The 22,443-nt window shown below is 40.8% G+C and overlaps 1 protein-coding gene across 1 annotated transcript in view; it reads left to right on the top strand.

The window, feature by feature from the left end:
* The window catches only part of CTNNA1 (catenin alpha 1), a 34,700-nt gene extending 13,088 nt beyond the window's left edge, over positions 1–21,612 (top strand). Inside the window, exons 7-18 of the mRNA XM_075274790.1 lie at positions 973–1,176; positions 3,158–3,238; positions 3,398–3,550; positions 9,072–9,164; positions 10,279–10,435; positions 12,733–12,933; positions 16,068–16,219; positions 16,793–16,903; positions 18,336–18,517; positions 19,251–19,356; positions 19,884–20,018; positions 20,196–21,612. Coding sequence (XP_075130891.1) covers positions 973–1,176; positions 3,158–3,238; positions 3,398–3,550; positions 9,072–9,164; positions 10,279–10,435; positions 12,733–12,933; positions 16,068–16,219; positions 16,793–16,903; positions 18,336–18,517; positions 19,251–19,356; positions 19,884–20,018; positions 20,196–20,483 — 1,863 coding nt within the window. The 3' untranslated portion in view covers positions 20,484–21,612. The remainder of the gene's footprint in view (positions 1–972; positions 1,177–3,157; positions 3,239–3,397; positions 3,551–9,071; positions 9,165–10,278; positions 10,436–12,732; positions 12,934–16,067; positions 16,220–16,792; positions 16,904–18,335; positions 18,518–19,250; positions 19,357–19,883; positions 20,019–20,195) is intronic.
* The last annotated feature ends 831 nt before the right edge of the window (positions 21,613–22,443 follow it).

Below are 22,443 nucleotides of genomic sequence, written 5' to 3'. Positions count from 1 at the left end.
TTCAGGCGCCAAGAGGCTGCCAGAACACTTGTTCTTGTTGCGATTCAGATGTTGGACCCCTCATGGATATCGCATACTGAGTATCTTGTGAATTGGCCATCCGTATGAAAACCCCATTTAAGGCCAAAAACGCCCCTTTTAGGCCAGAGCCCCACGTTTCAAAAACACTGCATTTTACAATTACCTGTAAAGTGGGTGAGATTCTGGCTAATCCCAGCCACCCAATAGGGCAGAGATGCTGTAATTTTAAGTTCACTTGTGTTTTTTGTGGATTGCAGCATGTCAACTCTACTTACAGAAGCGCTCTGTTGACTTTCTGCGCCTGTGGCTCGCTACATGGGGTCTTAGCCTTAAAAAGGATTTTTCTCAGCTTGGAAGATGACAGAATAGTGCCATGATAGGCTACTGGACACTTACCGATCAGATACAAATCTTTTTTTTTTTTTTTTTTTTTTTTTTTATGTAGAATGTGAGCCCCATATAGGGATCACAATGTACATTTTTTTTCTCCCTATTAGTATGTCTTTGTAGTATGGGAGGAAATCCACGCAAACACGGGGAGAACATACAAACTCCTTGCAGATGTTGTTCCTGGCGGGATCCGAACCCAGGACTCCAGTGCTGCAAGGCTGCAGTGCTAACCACTGAGGCATCGTGTTGCCCCTGATCAGATACAAATCTGTTACATTTAAGAATAAGCAGGCCACAGGTTTAGCACTGTATCTCCTTGGAAGGTGTTTGATTTATGTCTGTGCTACTGGCCACTTACTGTGCAGGGAATTGCACCACTGTTCCGTTGCGTAGTAAAAATATTCATTTACCTATGTTAACTTATGAGGAGTCTGAATTCTATATTTACGGAAGGTTTGAAGTCAGAATTTTTTATTTTTTTATAATTATAGATATTTGATAGGGTTATGATATGGTAAATTATTGGTTTGGGGCAGTAATTGTAACTATCTTCTCATTCAGAAACAAATCATTGTGGATCCCCTTGGCTTCAGTGAAGAAAGGTTTAGGCCATCCTTGGAGGAGCGATTGGAGAGTATTATTAGTGGAGCCGCTCTTATGGCTGATTCCTCCTGCACTCGTGATGACCGTCGAGAACGAATAGTCGCTGAGTGCAATTCTGTTCGACAAGCTCTACAGGATCTTCTCTCGGAATATATGGGAAATGTAAGGACTAGTAGTTGCTTATTTCTGGCTAACTAGTAAATTGCAGCCATGTCAAATAAATCTAGGAACCTTTACCTTGTGAATAATGTTGGAACCTAGTTGTCTGACGAATTTGTTTTTTGCAAGATGAATTATATTGCTATTATTTTATATAACTCATCGTCTAAATTTTATTAAATCTTTCTAGAAAGGATGAAAAAAGCCCCACCAATTCTGGCATATTTATTTTTCATTTCTAAATTTTGCACAGTTCACCATAAGGCATGAGTAAAATAACATGTTGCCTTTATTGAGTGGCTCAGCACAATTAGGGTACATTCACATGGAGGAAAATGACGCTGAATTAGGTGTGGAATTTCAGTGCTGAAAAAAAAAGCCTCCCATTGACTTTTTTCTGCTTGCAGAAAAAGGAGACCATTGAAGTATTTTATTTGGAGGATAATTTGGAGGATATTTGGAGGATTTTTTTTCAGCACTGAACTTCCACACCAAATTCAGGGTAATTTTGTTCCATGTGAATGCACCCTAATTGTGCTGACCCACTCAATAAAGGCAACATGTTATTTTACTCATGTCTTATGGTGAACTGTGCAAAATTTAGATAAGTTCACATGTTTATTTGTATCCCATTTCTCTGATGGGTAAAAATAAAGTTCTGCACAATTTTATCATCCATTTAAAAAGTAAAAAAAAAACTAAATGGAACTTTTTTGTAGTTTTCTTTTTGTTATACAATGTCTAAGGTATATATGGCATGTTGCTCACTATATATATATATATATATATATATATATATATATATATATATATATATATATATATATATATATATAGTTTTTTTTGTTGTTGTTGTTGGGAAGCTGGCCAAATGAGGATTTCTATTTTTTATTTACAGCGTTCACAGCGTAGACTATTGTTTTAGATGCATAAGACCGGCCATTACAGATGCAGTGATGCCTCTTTTGAAACATTTGAAAACTTGTTTTTGCACACCAAATTGTAATAGCCATAACTTTATGCCAAATTGATTTTTTTTTTTTTTTTTTTTTATTGAGGTGGTTAAACATACCTTATGTCATGTCTTTATTATTTGCAGCACTTTGAAAAAGAGCTATTTAGCTGTGCTGTGCTCCTGAAAGTGCCCTGCCTACCATAGACCGCAATGAGTAGTCTTCTGACTATTGCTGCCTTGGCTCTGGAGTTACTAGATGAAGTGACTGCTAACCCTGTAGTTTTACTGAACATCTTTTACTTGAGATAAACTGTTTTAGGCTGAGGCCCCACATTGCAGAAACACAGCTTTTTTTGTTGCAGATGTTGTTGCGGTTTTTTAAGCCAAAACCAGGAGTGGATTGAGGGAGAAGTATAAGTACTTGGCATTCTTGACTTGGCTCAAAAAACTGCAACAAAATCTGCAACAAAAAAAGCTGCAGAGCCTCAGCCTAAGGGCTAGTTCATACGTAGTTATTTGGTTCGGATTTTGACGTGGGAAGCCATGTCAGAATCCGGACTAAAATGCGACAGCCGCGGCTTTCTGAATGGGCCTAGTTTGGAGGGATTGTCTTGACGCGGACGCCGCAGAATCCGTGTTAAGATAGGGCAGGTCGCTTTCTAAGGGAATGACCTGCTCCCATTGAATTCAATGGGAGGCGGTTTGTTGACCCGGATTTTGACGCTGATTCTGCATCAAAATCCAGACCAAATAACTATGAGTGAACTAGCCCTTATACTTCACTCAACAACAACAACAACAACACATAAACCCATTATAGTGAATGGAGCCGTATAAACATCCATTTGTTTAGACATCGGAATGGGTAGTTTGTGTGAAAACAGCCTTAGTGAAAAATAAAAAATAATTTGAGCGAATAGCCTTCTTTTGTGTACATTTTATTTGGTTTGCCAGCTGATAAAAATATCTTTACTTATTTGTCTCTACACATTAAATATTTATATTGCATTTTATTAATCCCTTTTTAAGACTGGACGAAAGGAAAGAAGTGATGCACTAAACTCTGCAATAGACAAGATGACCCGGAAAACGCGAGACTTGCGCAGACAGGTAAGTAGTTGGCAAAATAATCCATATATTTATAAATAAATTCTTCTATGTCTTGTAGAATTAGCAGGAACATTTTAGGTCCTCCACTCACTATATTAAAAATTTGTCATCTCATTTCCATTAGATTTGTCTTTATCTTTTGTCTTTTATTCTTCCTAGCTGCGTAAAGCTGTTATGGATCATGTCTCTGACTCCTTTCTTGAGACCAATGTACCACTTCTTGTTTTGATTGAAGCTGCCAAGAATGGAAATGAGAAAGAGGTCAAAGAATACGCCCAGGTGTTTCGCGAACATGCAAACAAACTAATTGAGGTAAAAATGGATTATAAGGAAGTTCTGTTTTTAAGAAGCACTGCAGAGCCTGTCTTACTGTATGTGCCATCTTGACATTTCTTTCCCTCTATATGGTTTCTGTAATGCAGCCTGCAAGTGACAGATATCCAATAATGCTGACTGTACATTATACATTATACATTTTGGATGACCATCAGGCCATCCGATTGATGATGGGATCCACCATCAACTTTGACATCTAAACTGCCCCATAAAACATAAGCGTAGTGAGCCTGCACAAATTGCTTGAAGATTGGCCAAAAGCAGATGATCATGGCAAAAACAGAAAAATATCCAGTATGGACAATCTGTTTTCTGTAGACTAAAGTTGGTTGTTAATTAGCCATAATGGCCAAATGATCCATTTTGGCCAACAGAAGTCCTGTGTGTGTGGTCAGCTTAATTCACAATGCATATTCTGTTTTCCTATGTGATTCAGCTTTAGTCTACCACTCCAGCCGCCTTTATATGATAAGTTTCTACCTTTACAAGGAAGGCAGCATCTTATAGGATACTCTGGAGATTCTACACACAGATAGTATGTTATAAATCATTGCATGAACTCACCATCACTGCACTCCTGCTCACTTAGATAGAGCACACATGATATGTTTAGTAGCACTAGGAAGACGGGGAGGGAAGAGTTTAGTGGGGAACTAAGAACTGCTAACAAAGAATTTTTTTTGAAAACTCTTTTTATTGAGAAAGTATATAACAAATTACAGTACAAGGAAAATCAAGACATAAGAGATGTCAAAGGGTACACCATCCAAAGCAACCTTTGTCCAAAAAATCTTGTCAAACAGAACAAGAACCAAAAACCATGCTGCAAAGTCCATATTAGTAATTGAAGGCTTGCGAAAATCATCCAGTAGAAAGTCCAAATCCATAAAGTCGAGGGAGGTATCAATCTCCATCCGACCTGCAGAGGACGAGAATAGAAAACAAGTGAGACAACAGAAAAACATGCACAGGAACATGCACATTACTCCACATGCAGTATAAGCATGGACCAGAGTCACCCCCTTGAACAACTAAGGAACAAGTGCATTCAGGGCAGAGCGAAAAGAATGGTCAGTATACAGGGTCAAGGGAGAGTCGCACCACGGGCCCCAAACACTACAAAATTTTTGAGGGCAGCCCCTGCCTTTATATACTACTTTATTATATGGAACAATGGAGTTCACCAGCTTCCGTCACATGGGGAGGGAGGGGGGGTCTGGGAGCCATCCATCGCAGGGCAATCGCCTTCCTGGCTAAGAAAAGCGATTCCTGTAAAAAGATACGTGAGTGGTGCAGCCATACCTCTTCATCTAAAACACCAAACAGACATACTTCAGGTAAGAGTGGAATCAGAGTGCCCAGTAAATCCGATAACAGGCCTACGACCTCGAACCAGAAACCTTTAATGATCAGACACTCCCAGGTCATGTGCCAAAAATCAGCACATATACCAGTACATCGCAAGCACCCAGGGTGTCTCACCCTTCCCATTTTGTGTAGGCGTGCAGGAATCAGATAGCTTTGATGCAGGATGTAAACATGTATCAGCTTATTAATAGCAGCTGGGGAAACAAACTGCACTGACTCCAGAAGATCAGAGAAAGTATCGTCTGTGAGATCAGGGATAAGAGTGCGCCATCTCAGTAAAGCAGAGGTTTCCAAACTAGACAGCTAGTAAAGAATTTTGATGCAATATGGTAGTTAACAGGAAGTTCTACACACTGTAGAGACTGACTTTCTGTGTATACAGTAAAACAGTCTCTGGACTGGTGGTCAGCCTGGGGATCACTTAGAGGACCTTTCATACCCTTCTGTACATGCGGTTTATATACCGTTTTCCAGTTATGTGTCCCAGGGCTGGAGATATTACTGCCACTAGTTTCGGCACCGATCTCTCCTCACTGTCAGAAGGATGTTCCTGACATTGTAGCTGGGCTGTGAGGAACTTTCCCCAACAGTACTCGTCCATAGCTCTGTACTGTCAGAGGGAGTGTTCCTTACTGCCCAGCGATGAAGCTAAGCTGTGAGGTATTTCTCACACCCCAGCTAGACTGTCGGGAACGCCCTTCTGACAGTGCGGAGAGATCTCCAGCCCCAGGGCGCATAATGGGAAAGCTGACACCGTGTGCTGAATTCAGTGCACTATTGGCTTTCTAGTGGTTTATAAAACTGTATGTGCCCGAGGACATGAAAGGTCCTCTTTAAGCAAGCTGTCTATAATAAAAGTACTCCAAATGTATGTAATCATGTGAGCTGGGATAAAATGAATTGCACTTCTAGAATATTACTGGTGGGTTAGCATTACATGTTCAAACAATTCTTTCCCTAGTGCTAAAGTAATTTATCCTCTTTTATTTCTTCTCTACTTCACTTAACATTTTGCAGCTCAAATCTTGTAACGTCTGTATGTAGTTATAGATTTATACCAAAACCTCAGCTATACTATGGCAGTGTATGATGGAAGTATTTTTTTTTCTTGTATTGCAGTAACTGAATTTTTGTTCTGTCATTTTATAATCTTTAATATCTTCCTCTGTAGTCGTTTTTTGTTTGTTCATTTTCCCTCCAAACGTGCCTCTGTGTATCAACCAGTGATATCTCTGGAAATAGTTTAGATAGCACTTAGGGCTAGCTCACACTGGGATTAGCGTCGCGCATTTTGGTCCTGATTTCGATGCGGGAAGCAGAGTCAGAATAGGACCAAAATGCGACTGTCACGGCTTCCGACAGTTGGCAGCTTCCTGCTCTGGAGTAGACCCAAATGAATGGGCTTAGTGCAGAAGGGTGCTGTCGCGAGGTGGACGCTTCTGTGCTGAATTAGCCGCGGAATCTGCCTGAAGTAAGGGCAGCTCGCTTTTTTTTTCTGTGAGCGGGAGCATACCGCTCACGGGAAAAAAAAGAAGCTAGCAGTCTACACAGACCTCTGTTGTTGGGGGGGCGGATTCTGACGGATTCAGCGCCAAAATCTGCCCCCTCTTGCCTTCTAGTCTCCTATTTCATATGACACCTCAAGTAAGTTTTTATGTTTTTATAATATCGGAGATATAACTGTTTGAGGTGACCCTCTCCCACCCTCATTTTCTCTACGTGTTACACACCCCTGTACTCCAGTGCACAGTAACATTCAGTAAGAGGCGGAATCGGCTCTCAATACAGAAACAAGGAAAATAGTGAAAATACAGGGTTTCACAGAAAGGAACCAAAATGTCTAAATAAATTATGTAACAAAATGTATTAATGACACAGATCAAATGTTGTCCAAAAGTTTAGTTGGGTTTTAACTGTTCCTTTAACTCTGCCTATGGCAGCACGTAATAGAGGTTCAGTAATGACAGGCCTGGGACCATATAAGAGGTCCCCAACTGTCACGGACTCTGCCTACCCCCTTTTCCCCAATGATGCTCAGAATGTGTGCAGGTGCCTGCTGAATTATACAGCGAGGGCTCAGCCGCCAGGTTTGTGCAGTTATCCGTCGCCTCGCCTTGTGCAGCTGCTGCAGCATTAGTCCAGGCATGCTAAGCCCTGTTACCTCAGGAACACCATGCCACAGGACCCGATATCTGTCCTGACTTGTTTGTTAGTGAATACCTGCATTCCCCATAAAATATTAATTGTGGACTATTTTTCTAGAACTCTGTTTTCTCTTTTCCTAGAGAATTATGAGTAAGTTACCAACTAGGTTTTACAGGTTAGGAGTGCAGTACTGAAAATGTTATACTGTGTATATGGATGCACCTCTTTGACTATGGGAATATAACAAAATATTTGGCAGTTATAAGTGAAGAATAACACACTATATATAGCGTTATTATTTTATGAGCAGTCCTACAAGTCAGCACCATAGCATGTGAGCCTACCTATCAGCTTCCTCATTCTCCATGCTGCTGTCCTTGCACTTTCACACACAGGCAGGCCATAGGCACTGGGGAAGTCCCAAACCCCCTATCCACTATTTCCTGTGTATGCAAACACAAAAAATTGCAACAGTGCACTGCTATTGCCAAGAACATTACTGCCGTGCCTACTGTATATATAGATACATGAAAATAGGGTTTTGGTGCACATTATGATCAAATTGTATAAGCCCATCTGCCAGAAATGGATTGTGCACTGTTCACTAATGTGGTGTAAGTGACATGCTAGTGTTGATCTGTTATGATCGGTCATGTTGTATTATCCTTTTACTTCAGTATGAATGTTGCAACGTTACTTTACAGCACGTTACAGTACTACAGGTACATTATTCTACAGTAAAAGAATAAAGAAAAAAAAATTACTTTGTGCCTCATGTTGAGAAACCCATAACATTTTCGACAGAGCTGTGTGAGGGCTTGTATTTTGCAGGATCAGCTGTGGTTTGTATTACTTTTTGGGTGTAATGGGCATCAGTAAGTTAACAAAAGAATCCCCTAACCATTTAGATGCCATGGTTGGTCATGGCTGAGGCATCAAAGCGTTAAATGGTTGGGATTGGAGCCATTGAGGTTAAATTAAGATTATTTTATCTAATGACTGAAGATGTTTCTGAACGTTTAGAGGAAGCCTACCAGTAGGGAATTTGAACAGGATACAGGCTGCTGAAAAGAACAAAGATAAATTCCATGCATTCACATGAATTATTAATTTATCCAAAAAAAAGTCTGTGCTTTAAACTCTGCTATGTGAGGTTAGGTTATGTAGTTAAAGGGCTTTTCTAGGAGTTACATATGGATGACTTACCCTTAGGATAGATTATGACTATCTGATCAGTGGGAGTTTGATACCTGGAAACCTTACAGATTAGCTAGGGTGAAGTGTCATATGACTTGTTTGCAGCTGGGGGACTATTCACATAATGAAATAACTGTACACTACCTTTTTGCATTCTTCTGTTTGGGTTCCTAGTTTTTGCATCAGCTAAACGGGTGTGAAAAAATGATGTAAATCTAGCCATTCAAGTGAATGCAATGCAAAGCACAACCCTTGTGATATATTATTTAGAGGAGAGGCCACAGTGCTTAGCTGAACCCTGTGGTCTCTTCAAACAAATGACTCATGGGGATCTCTGGTGTTGGGCCCCACAGAGCTGATATTTATGACCAGTCCTAAGACTACATCATCCGTTTTACAATCCCAGAAAATTGTTTCAATGAGGGGATGTGTTTTTGATAGGTGATCCAAGGCAGTGTCCTGAAGACAGTCAGGTGCAAGAACATACTGTATGTACAAAGTAGTAGGGACTGAAGGTGATTAGGTAACTGCATTGGATTGATCAAGAAGATATTGATACCTACCTAATCTGCTATACAATAGCATAGCAGCTTTATAGGAGAGATCTGCTAGTAGAAAAGACATTAGGATGGCGTTTGGTACCACTTCATTAGGTAATAGTTTATATTTTAGTTTACATCACTGCTACACTGGACTTACATTTGTCTTTATGTTGTATGTTTCTTGTTTTCATTTAATCATTTTCCTGATTTGAATGTAAGTCTTAAATTATTATTTGTTCCTGTAGGTAGCCAACTTGGCATGTTCCATATCCAACAATGAAGAAGGTGTTAAGCTTGTTCGGATGTCTGCAAGTCAGTTGGAAGCTTTATGTCCCCAGGTAACATTCTATATACGTGTACATTTAGCAAATGTGTTGATCATATGTTGTTCTTGTACAGAAAATAAACTTCACTGCATTAGCTATTGCTTATCACTTATTAGGTTTAGCTGGTGCTAATAAATCTAATATGGTTTGCTGCAATATGGTTCATCCTAAGGGGTTGTCCAGGAATTGGACAAATCACAGTGGAGGCCAGGGATGGTCATGAACTCCCATGTCCCCAGTGCTTCGGTGTCTGCCGCTGCCTCTGTCCGTTCAGTCTCGCACCTACCGCCTCTATTTAGCAGATCCTCCGATCTTCTTCCAGCAATATAAACTGGATTTCCTCTCCAACCCTAACCTGACCTAAATAATAATCTCCTCTGTTGTTCTTCATATTTAGGTGAAAAATACTCTTACCAGTAATTGGGTTTTTACGTAGTCTCCATTACAGCATGGGGATTTCCCCCACTTCCTTCTTTTCCTTCCTTTTTCCTTGTACATACTTGTGGGATACATTCATTGGAGTTTGCATTTTGTTGGTCGCTGTTAGTACTGGTGTTCATTTGGAGGAGGGGACTTTTGATCATCGTCTTACTCATGTTAAGGATCTTAGATTCTGCTTAGATTTTTTAGGCATTAACATGAATTGGATTTTTTGTAAAGTTTTCATTAGTAGCATTTTCATTTCACTGGGTAACCATAGTAAACTACTTTTTTTTTAGGGAATTCTATAGTGGTCTTAATATTTTGCATGTTGGCCTCTGACTTCTGATGCACCATGGGTGGACTTGTGTTGCAGAAGTGTAATCTCCGCCAGTCAGGGACTAGTATAAATTTCAGGTATAACTAATGACCGTCTTTTTGTTTGAGTTAGGGTAATTCTCTCAGATTGAGGCGTCCCTGCCCTGCTCCGTCCACTATTCTGTATAGCAAGATGGTCAAAAATGGATACAGTGGTGCATTAATGGCGTAGCCAGCCCTTTGCCAAAAATAACACCCTTTTTTGCCCCCTATTGAATATATAATATAAAATGACATACTCTTAATTTCCATAAAGGAGTATGGGTACTCAAAAGGAGAATAGATCATCAGGATGTGTATATAAACATTTTTTTTCTGTTTAACAAAGGTAATAAATGCAGCCTTGGCACTTGCTGCTAAGCCTCATAGCAAAGTCGCCCAAGAAACGATGGATCTTTTCAAAGAGCAGTGGGAAAAACAAGTTCGTATCTTGACAGATGCAGTTGATGACATCACATCAATCGATGACTTCTTGGCTGTCTCAGGTATCTTATTAAGAAATAAAAAGCTAAAAATTTACACTACGTTAGACAGTTCTCAGACCATGTTCATAATTTGAAAGAAGGCTTACACTAGCATTCAGCTTTCTGTCCTCAAGCGGACCAGAAAAATGGAAAGCTAACCCGCTTAAAAAGTGGTTACTCGTGGACACCATAGACTATAATGGACTATAAGGACTTTTCACATTTTTTGAGCTGTTTCCGGGACGGAAACCCCAAACGTATATCCAGCACTAGTGTTGAACCTAGCTTTACACTAAAATAAATACTTGTAACAAACATACTTAAGGGCTCTCGTAGACTTTAATTCTAGTAGTAGGCTGTTTCAGATTTACTAAGGTAGACTGCAAACTACCGTTTGTGGCACATTTCGATGTATGTTAATCCAGCAGTTGTATCCAAAAAATAAATTTTGTGTGTTGTCATGTAAAACTTCTATATTTCACTTTTTGTGTCTTTTGTAGCCCTGGTCTTCTTTACCTTGCCTGCACTGAATAAGCTTTATTACTAATATATAAACCTGTCTCCCAGAGCACCAATTAGATATCCACGATACAACAGGGTGCTTGAAGTCTCTGCTCCGGCTGCGATGCCCTGGCTCTCATCACCAACTAAGCTTTATTCTTGCTGCAGGTTTATAGAGTTCAGAGGTGGTCACATGACTAAGAGTTGGAGCATCAGCAGGGGAGGCAGAGGAACAAAACTCCAGACCACTTTGATATATATTAGTAATACAGCTGATGTAGTGTAGGAAATGCAATGGTAAGCTCTATTCTTCCCTGCATAATCCCCTTTAACTCACAGTGTACCGCATTGGTGGGAGGCAGTTCCCAGGACATTACCATACTGGATCACAGAAGCTGATCTACAGCTGGCATTCTTCTTCAGCAGCAGTATGACTCCTATACTGTGGTCAATAGAGACTGTGACACCTAATTGTCCACCAGTACGTGAATCATTAGGTGCTGAAAGGTTGCAAAAAGACATGTCCATTTAAAGGGATCCTATCATTCAAACTCATTTTTTTCTCACTAACACGTTGGAATAGCCTTAAGAAAGGCTATTCTTCTCCTACCTTGCAATATCTTCTCTACGCAAGGGGGGGGTCAAAATTCAATGCCTGTGTAAGTCGGTTCTGCCAGCGGGAGTATAGAACTACAGGAGCGACCTGCGCCTGCTCACGTAAGCGGCCACAAAAAAATGGCTACCCGCATGTGATGTCAGCTCTGCCTGGGGCCCGCTGGCAGAGTTGACTTGCGAATGCGTTGAATTTTGACCCCCCGCGTGCCGGAAGAAGACACGTGAAGAGGCCGTTGCTGAAGAAGATGGAGGCGGCGCTGGAGAGAGTTCTCTAGCAGCATTGGGGACGCCCCCAGTACTGCAAGAGAACTCATTTGCATAACAACAAAAAAAGGGATTTCAAGCGAACGGCGCCATGGAGAAGACAGCGAAAGGTAGGAGAAGAATAGCCTTTCTTAAGGCTATTCTGACATGTTATTGAGAAAAAAATGAGTTTGAATCATAGGATCCCTTTAAGCAAGGGATGGAAACAAGAATTCTATACAATTACAAAAACATTAATGTTATGTTGTAAAAAATCATCATTTTTTGAAGCTGTCAATAGTTTGACCCTAATTCACATATCAATGTTTTCATCTGTGTTTGTGAGCCAAAACCAGAAATAGGTCAAAAACATTGAAAGGCGCAAATCTTTCCCTTATACCTTGTCTGCGTTGTAATCGCTGCTCCTGGTTTGGCTTATGAAAAAAAAAAAAACATTGTTGCAAAATACTGGCATGTGAATAAGACCTTATTCATACTGTATGTCTATGTGCTGTAATTAATATTCATAGACCCCTTCACTCAAATGTGGGGAATGAAGGGAATCGGGTATGCGACTTTACAACCACACAGATCTTTTAATGCAGACTCGGGGAGGGGGAGACTTGTTCTTGTTTGGATAGGGGACAAGTTGTTGAGCTGGGACATTTCTTTGGTCGTACCACTGAGAACCTCTGTAATTCATGTCTAGAGCATACAAAGACGGTAGAATTTTGTCAGGACAACTGCATTTTGAAATATTGGTAGGGGAAAGGGGGAACTTATCAAGACTGGTGTATACCATTCTGGTCTTGATAGTCCTTGCAGCACCAAACATTGCACCTGATAAGTTGCATCCTCCAGCATGGTGTAAATAATCATAAATCTGACGCACGACATGATAAATTTCCTCAAGTATTTCCATTCACTTTATTAATGCTATAATGTATGTTTTATTCCAGAAAATCATATTTTGGAGGATGTCAATAAATGTGTGATAGCTCTTCAGGAAAAAGATGTTGATGGGCTGGATCGTACAGCTGGCGCAATACGTGGCCGTGCCGCTCGGGTTATCTATGTTGTTACTTCAGAGATGGATAACTATGAACCTGGAGTCTACACAGAAAAAGTTCTGGAAGCGACCAAACTTTTGTCAAATACAGGTATAGCTGAAAAAGAATTTCTAATATGTTAAGGTACAATATTCTTCTAGACCAGTGATGGCGAACCTTTTTGAGACCGAGTGCCTAAACTGCAACCCAAAACCAAATAAATTATCACGGAGTGCCAACACGGCAATTTAACCTTAAAACTCTGTGGGTCCACAATTGCGGACCCACAAATTACAGTCATGTGACTGGGGCTTTACAGATCTTGTACTGAAAGGTAAAGGTCTCTGCATTCTGTACTTTTAAACAATTAATTTTCACTATTTACATCGCACAGGATCTGTTTTATAGTTACCGTGCAATGTTATTACATCCTGTACTAATTTCACGTCTGCTATAAAACAAATACTGTGTGATATACATAGTGAGGGGACCCCACACAGTACAATCTGCCCCTCAGTGGCCCCCCACACTGTACAATCTGGCCCACAGTGGCCCCCACACAGGATTATACCTGTATACTCCACAGTAGCCCCCTCCCACACAGCATGAACTGGTCCACAGTAGCCCCCTCCCACACAGCATGAACTGGTCCACAGTAGCCCCCTCCCACACAGCATGAACTGGTCCACAGTAGCCTCCTCCCACACAACATGAACTGGTCCACAGTAGCCCCCTCCCACACAACATGAACTGGTCCACAGTAGCCCCCTCCCACACAACATGAACTGGTCCACAGTAGCCCCCTCCCACACAACATGAAATGGTCCACAGTAGCCCCCTCCCACACAACATGAAATGGTCCACAATAGCCCCCTCCCACACAACATGAAATGGTCCACAGTAGCCCCCTCCCACAGAGCATGAAAGATCCACAGTAGCCCCCTCCTACACAACATGAAATGGTCCACAGTAGCCCCCTCCCACACAACATGAAATGGTCCACAGTAGCCCCCTCCCACACAGCATGAAATGGTCCAGAGTAGCCCCCTCCCACACAACATGAACTGGTCCACAGTAGCCCCCTCCCACAGAGCATGAAAGATCCACAGTAGCCCCCTCCTACACAACATGAAATGGTCCACAGTAGCCCCCTCCCACACAACATGAAATGGTCCACAGTAGCCCCCTTCCACACAGCATGAAATGGTCCAGAGTAGCCCCCTCCCACACAACATGAACTGGTCCACAGTAGCCCCCTCCCACAGAGCATGAAAGATCCACAGTAGCAGCATAAAATGGTCCACAGTAGCCCCCTACCCGCACAGCATGAAAGGTCCACAGTAGCCCCCTCCCATACAGCATAAAATGGTCCACAGTAGCCCCCTACCCACACAGCATGAAAGTCTACAGTAGCCCCCTCCTACACAACATGAAATGTCTACCGTTGCCCCCCTCCCCTGACAGTGCAAACAAACACAATATAGTTACCTGAAGAGCTGCCGGGTGTTCTCTCTTCTGTTCACTGCGCGCGCTGATGACTTACGTCATCACGCCCGCGCTTGTTCAGAGGTCACACTCTGTAGTCAGTGTAGGCCGCGTAGTACGCGTGGCCTACACTGAGCTACACTGACAGCTTTCAGCTGGATGCGCATTTGCACAACCAGCTGAAGGCAGCGATCGCTCACTAACGGGGAATCCTGCATCGGATTCGCCGTTAGTGAGCGATCAGGGCGACAGCACGCGTGCCAGCAGAGGGGGCTCTGCGTGCCCTCTCTGGCACGCGTGCCATAGGTTCGCCATCACTGTACTAGACTGATACATCCAAAAAGGAAGCCTTAATGATGCGTAAAAATACATGTTCTAAAGGTAAATAAGGCTTTTATAACACTGACTCGTATGTCTTAGTAAATACTTGTATTCTTCATAGTAACAATTATTAATAAATTGACAACTTAAAGTTACCAGTTGGAGTCTTGTCCCGTATACACACTGATAATATCCAGGCAAACTTGTTAGGAGAGCTGACAGGTAGTCTATAATTCCTTAATGCTAAATGACTGATACATTACTAATGAGTGAGGGGCAATTTGTGCTTAATACCGGATATATTGGACATGGAAATTGTGTCTTCACTGCCGATGCACCCACATGATCAAGGGCAGGATACTGGCTGATACACAAACATGGGATCTGGCTGCAACTGCCATAGACAAATGACTTTAGTCCCCTGTGATTTAACTCCGTAGATGCTGCAGCTAATAGAGACAGTGGCATTGAAGTGGTTAGCGAAAGGGAAGATGTTTCCTCTGCAACTAAACCCCCACCACTCTTAAAACAAACTTGGGGTGCCAGGTACTTATCATGGTATAACCATACAATGGAGAGGGGGAGAAATCACAGCCCACCTGCATGAACTTTAAATTTGGTGTCTTGCTCTCATGTGTCACAACCGCAGGACTATGGATGCACGGATCAGTAATTCCATCGGCTTTGGAAAGGATAGTAAATACAACGAACGGAAAGATCCAGCCTCACATCTCGGTCCTTTAAAACTTCAACTTCTGGATCTTTCCGTTCGTTGTATTTGCTTATCATGGTAGCCTGAGACCTCACAGAGGCCTATGGGTTTGCCCTGTACAGCTAGGTCTAGAAGACTAGCTGTCAGTGTATAGCAGTGTATTAGACAAATGATCGCATGTTCAAGTCCCCTATTGGGTCTAATTAAATAAAATAATTTTAAAAAATGTAATAAAAGTAAATCTCAAAGTGTCTCACTTTACACATATTTTTATTTATAGTTAAAAATAAACAATAAAAAAAGCAAATAATTGGTATCATAGTAGGGTTCGGCTATTCGCAAAATAACCAAAACCAAAGGACAACTCAATCAAGGTGAGGGGTAAGGGTCTAAAGACTCGTTCTGTACACCAGTCTTAACCAAGTCCCCCAACTGTTGCTGACCAAGCCTGTTAATAATTGATGCGTACTCCTATTTGTCAGAATGGAAAGCTAGTGAGCATAGACTTCCTATATAAATCAAGGCGGTTTTCTGGTATGAGTTATAGTAAATTTGTCAGGTCGAAGCTTCTTCACTGCATCCATGCGTTGTAGTGAATTACCCCTATTTTGTTCTCTTCCTGATAAGGGTGTACATTTTTGTCTTTGTCTTTCCCCCTTCTTTTACCTAGTTCTTACCTTGCAGCGCAGTTATATTGCATATTCTGACGTGTCAATGTACTTTTCAGTCATGCCACGATTCACGGAGCAAGTTGAAGCAGCAGTGGAGGCCCTCAGCGGAGACACCAATCAGACCATGGATGAAAATGAGTTTATTGATGCATCTCGATTAGTCTATGACGGCATTCGTGATATCCGAAAGGCAGTGCTGATGATAAGAGTAGGTTTTGCAAGAGTTACTAAATTGGAATAGAAGCTGCTAAGATAAGATATCACTCATGTATACATTGTGTAGATCAGAGCTGGGCAAACTTTTTTCGCATTGAAAGAACTTTGTTTAAACCAAGTAGGTGATCTTCCATAGGACTAGAGCCGTATTATATATATTACCCCTATATAATAATTACACTTTAGTATCTTATTACTTGGCTTTATAGCCATACATTCTTCAGATTTGACATTTCTGCTTCTTCACTCTACCTTGCTCCAAGCCATTAACAATTGTGAGACACTTTCTAATAGCTGGACTCAAGACTCTCAAGTCACTTTATGATTCGGCAGTAAACCTTTCGCTAGTATAGGGTGTTGGTAAGCCGACAATGGGACTGTTTTCCCAGCAGGATAACAGTATAGTAACCTAGCATCAATACTTACTGGTTTCTGCTGTGGCATTTGGCCAACACCGATGTAGTTTAAGAAATGAGGAAGAAAATAGTTGTAACTGCAGATTCTTACTACTGAAGTGGTATCAAGTCGTCATGGATTTGTTTTCACTGTATTATCATTGTTTTAGACTCCTGAAGAATTGGATGATTCAGATTTTGAGACTGAAGACTTTGATGTGAGAAGTCGAACCAGTGTCCAGACTGAAGATGACCAACTTATTGCTGGACAGAGCGCAAGAGTGAGTTGTATATCTGATTTTATCAAATAAGATTTTTAACCCCTTCCTTCACTGACGAATATACTCATCATGAGCTGAGGCAGATACTTCTTCATTGCAAACCTTAGGGCGATTGATTACTGACAGGAGACTGACAGACACAGCTGGGTCCCTGCCGCAACTTTAACCTTTTACATGCTGCTGTCAATAGCGACTGCGGAATGTAAAGTGGCTAGACAGAATGGTTGGCCTGGCTGTGACTGCCTGCACTGCCATGGATGGACGCCTGTTAGGCCCAGCCAGAGGGCTTATTTGTATCCCATACAAATAAAGATGAAACCTATATAAGCATTTATCCCATACGGTGATAAAATAATGCCCATATCACTGTTTTTTGGTCTCTTAAGCTCACAAAAAATTATATTACCCAAAATGGTATCCATAAAAGCTACATCTTATCCTGCAAAAAAAGAGAGACTGCTTCACAGCTAGAAACATAAAGAGTTATTGGTGTCAGTATGGCAATGCAAGAATATTTAACTTTAGTAAAAGTATTAAAATTATATATAGTTAATATTGCTGCAAGGTAAAGTGTCATTTTTTTTAGCGCACTTTGAATGCAGTAAAACTAAAACATGTAAGGGTGCAATTACATTTTTTTTTTTTTTTCCCCACCTTCCCAATACTTAGTATAGTATATTATTTGGTGCTATTACGCTAGGTTCACACAAGCGTTCATAACTCCGTTGTTTGGGTCCACTTGGGAACCAGAAGACAGCCTGTCTGCTAAATAAGCAGTTGCCTGTGGACACCCATGGACCACATAATCTATACTGGTCCAGGACTTTTCTCTCTGCCCATTTTAATTGGAACCTGCGGCAGAGTTTCCCATGGAGACTCCAACATAGATCTGAATGTAGCCTTAGAAAAGTATAAGGCTCGTTCCCACGGAGTAATGCACCGCTCATTTAGACACGTAAACACGTGTCAGGGCGAGGCGCTTCAAAACAGATCCCATTGACTTCAATGGCTGCCGGCTTATGCGTGCTACACATTGAAATCAATGGGTTATAATTTCAATGTGTAGCACGCATAAGCCGACACCCATTGAAGTCAATGGGATCTGTTTTGAAACGCCTCGCTCTGACACGTGTTTACATGTCTAAATGAGCGGCACGTTACTCTGCGGGAACGGAGCCTAACTTGTCCAAAACGAGTCTTCATATGGCTATGTGAATAGCAAAATAAAATTCATTTCTGGCTTTTGGACATTGGAACAAAAATAAATGTCAGTGTCAGGAAGGTCATTAACAAACTTACCATAAATCTGCAATACAAGAATATAACTTTGTATTATATCTTAGGAGAGAAAATGCCTCTTAGCTATTATATGGGAGATTTGGCATGCTTTACGTTGTGCTGAAGATATAAATTTCTTTTTAATATATTTTAGGCAATTATGGCTCAATTACCACAAGAACAAAAGGCTAAAATTGCTGAACAGGTTGCAAGCTTCCAAGAAGAGAAAAGTAAACTTGATGCTGAAGTATCCAAATGGGATGACAGTGGAAATGACATTATTGTTCTGGCCAAGCAGATGTGTATGATAATGATGGAGATGACTGATTTTACTAGGTGAGTCATCTTATAATATAATTCATTTGATGCCGCTTCACGTAAATCGTATGCGCCAGACTGGGAGATTTTCGTGACTCCTATTGTGACAATAGTTGAGCAGTCATTCAAAGGTAAAGTATTGGAAAGGGTTTACTGATGAGAGGCAGAGCACTTGCCCTGCTTGGGACCGCCCATGGGGCACTTGCAAACCTATTTACATACATTATAAAAGTTCACTCTCTCAGGAATACTATAACTATATCAATGGCTACAAAGATATGTTTCCACATATGTCTCATGGGGTTGTCCTGTTTTGTTTAGTTTTTTTTTATTTTTATGGATGTCCTGTCCTCAGGATTTGTCATTAGTAACAGCTCAGTGAGACTCTGATAGCTGCGCCTCCCATTGATCTACTGTTTGAAAAGGCCGTGGCGCTCATGTGAGAGTTGTAACCTGTTTACGTTGCACGCTCCCTGTTCCTCAGCAGCTGTGAGATAATCATAGTCTTATCCCATAGATGTGAATAGCACAAGGCTGTAATTACATTGTATGGCCACTATGATACATGAGGTATAGGACCACCACTGATGACTTATTGAACCTATGCTAAGGAACTGGACACCCCTTTAAGTTCCCTGCCAAGTATTGTTCTTGTTTTTTTTCCCTCCTCTGTTTTGGTGTACTTGTTTTTTCCTACCTTTTATAACAGTTTTAACACAATCTTCTAATAATCTGTATATTTTTTTTAAAGGGGAAAGGGGCCACTTAAAAACACATCAGATGTAATTAGTGCAGCAAAGAAGATTGCAGAAGCTGGGTCACGCATGGACAAATTAGGACGCACCATAGCGGATCATGTAAGTATTTAGAATTATTATAGAAATATACTTTCCCTAGCTTGTAAACCTTAAAGTTGTTTTCCAGGCAAACAATATTGATGACTTATCCTTAGTATAGATCATTTATATCAGGTCGTGGGGGTTTGACACACAGGACTCCTGTCAATCGGCTGTTCTGAGCAGCCGCTATATGGAGAATAGGAGTTGAGCTGCAGTGATCACAACGGATTACTACACCGACAATGTTTCTGGCTCTGCTCTTTGTATAGCGGCTGCTGACAACAGCAGATTAGTGGTGGTCCCATATGTTGGACTCCCATTAATATGATATCTATGCCTATGCTAGGGGAGTATAATCAATATTGTTTGGATGGAAAAAGCCATTAAATGTAATTCTCTAGGTTGTTTTAATTTTTAAGCATGAAATGGAAGATTGCTTTTTTAGGAGAGTTGGAAAATGACAGTGCAAGTAAGACAACAATGTAAAGACTGTATAACTTGTTACGTATCTTTACTGTGAGCTCACTGTTAATTTTATTTCCCAGTGTCCTGATTCAGCTTGTAAACAGGATCTTTTGGCGTATCTTCAGCGCATCGCTCTTTACTGCCACCAGCTAAACATCTGCAGCAAAGTCAAGGCTGAAGTTCAGAATCTTGGCGGTGAACTGGTTGTGTCTGGAGTAAGTAAATTGTCTTTTTTTCTGTAAAGTATTACACAGATACTTTATAGCTTCATATTGGACCTTTTTCACACACTTAACTTATATGGTTTTTAACCTAAAAAGAAAAGGCTATGAACTTCATATGTTTTTGGGTGTATGTTTCTTTTTATTAAACTGGTTTCTCAATTATTTTAGGTTGACAGTGCCATGTCCCTCATACAAGCTGCCAAGAATCTGATGAATGCTGTGGTGCAGACCGTGAAGGCCTCATATGTGGCCTCTACAAAGTACCAGAAATCACAGGGGATGGCATCCCTAAATCTCCCTGCAGTCTCTTGGAAAATGAAGGCTCCAGAGAAAAAGCCCTTGGTCAAGAGGGAAAAACAGGATGAGACTCAAACCAAAATAAAACGTGCATCTCAGAAGAAACTTGTCAATCCTGTGCAGGCGCTTAGTGAATTTAAAGTTATGGAGAGCATATAAGGATATGCCATATACAAGTGATATCTGCATTGTTCACTTTTCTCTCATAAGCCAGTTGTATCTTTTATTAATCAAGCTGAGAGTAGCAAATAATTAGGGAAAATGATAGATAAAAAGGATTAAAACTGGAAGTGTTGCTGCCTATAGAGGACACTGTCTACATGGAAAGTGATGTACATCTTGTTTTCTGTAGTTGTCCATTCCCTGCATGGTAGACTATTAAGTTACAAAACTGTGAGCAAATTCTTTATATTTTTTCAAGCTTTTCTAAGGCTTAATAGTATTCAGCAGTGGTTTTATCTCATTGATATATATTACTTAAGTACTTTATGCACAAACCAATTGAAATCCCTTCTATTTGCCTGGGCTTTGGCTGATTCGATTAGATAATGATAAAGTTTTACTCTTTATATATTTTATTTTTTTATGCCGTTTTTCTCTCAAGTCTAACACTAAATCAAAAGCCAGTTTGTTTGTTTTTTTTCTCCTTCTCTCTGATAGCACTGCCAAGACAACCAATACTGCGTCAATGATCTTTGGCTCTTGGATACTAAAGCTTTCTGTCTTTATAATAGTTGTCTCTGATATTATATAGCTGCTTTGTTTGATCATTGGCATACATATCCCTAGCCATTACTGAGCTACATACTAAGTAGACTCATTTTGTGAAGCCTTGTACGGTTTTCTTGAAGAAAAGCTTTATTTTTCTCGTATTACCTTTAAATGATGCAAGGTAAACTTAGAATGGCGCAATCCGATTCTACATTGTGGTGGGAGTTTTCTACTTACTTTGTGGCCTTTCTGGTAAATGCTGTTTTCTGATTGAGATAGTCAGACCTCTTTGGCTACTGGACTCCATTTCACTCTGGCTAGGACTGTAAAGTAACCACTTTTACATTGTGAAAGAATAAAAGTAAAAACAGCTATTTTTTAAACACATTTCTCAGTCACATTCCTTTTTGTAGGGAACGTCTCATGGGTTTGACACTGCCCACGGTTAGGGCAGCTGCGAATAATGAGAGGGTCCCTCAAAAATTCTAATTTATACAAATCTTTGTTCAAGAACATTTCATATTTCTGAAAAAAACTTTGGAAATGTAATTATAAATTCTGAAATCTGTTTTCTATGCTGCCAATAAAGTAACTTTTTACTACAAAATTTTTCTTGCTTATACTTTTTTATAGTATGGATACACATTGGGGTCATGTACTAACTAGAGATGAGCGAACACTGTTCGGATCAGCTGATCCAAACAGCACGCACCCATAGAAATGAATGGAAGCACCTGTGACGCCGGCCGGCCGCCGGCAAAGTCAGCGTCACAGGTGCTTCCATTCATTTCTATGGGTGCGTGCTGTTCGGATCGGCTGATCTGAACAGTGTTCGCTCATCTCTAGTACTAACAACTGTACTGTAAATTTAAGAAACTTTCCATTACTTTTAATTAGTAGTCAAAAGACCAGTGCAACCTATTTGCTATCCATACGGTCCCACCTCTTATGGAAACAGGGTGCTTTAGAGCGCTAAATGGGCTGTAATTTGGTTGTACTTCAGTGGTCCCATAGAAATGGAGTAGGAATGCAACCACCAGTCCATGCAGACTAGGATGCATAGTCAATGTCTCCAGGACACACATACTGCTTTCTAAAGCTCCAACATTGCTTCAGCCTTTCACTCACAAACACCAGAGCTCGACCAATCAATAGGCATCCCTGGCACATGGTCCTGAGAAAAAAATGTCTTCATGCTTCAAGGGTTGCAGAATGCTTCTGGAAGAAAAGCCACCCTAAGGGTGCGTTCACACGATGTAACGTGTTGCGTGATCTGGCACATATACGGCGTGTGAGAGTTTGCGCGCCGTAAACGCTCCCATTCATTTCAATGGGAGTTAGGATCGTATACGCAGCGTTATTTTGCGGCCGTGATTTTGCTGGGTAGAGCAAGCCTATTTCACCACAG

Source organism: Leptodactylus fuscus, chromosome 5 (genome assembly GCF_031893055.1).
Source record: "Leptodactylus fuscus isolate aLepFus1 chromosome 5, aLepFus1.hap2, whole genome shotgun sequence".
Classification (NCBI taxonomy): Eukaryota; Metazoa; Chordata; class Amphibia; order Anura; family Leptodactylidae; genus Leptodactylus; species Leptodactylus fuscus.
Note: the sequence above shows the minus strand (reverse complement) of the source record. Positions and strands in the feature narration are given on the sequence as shown.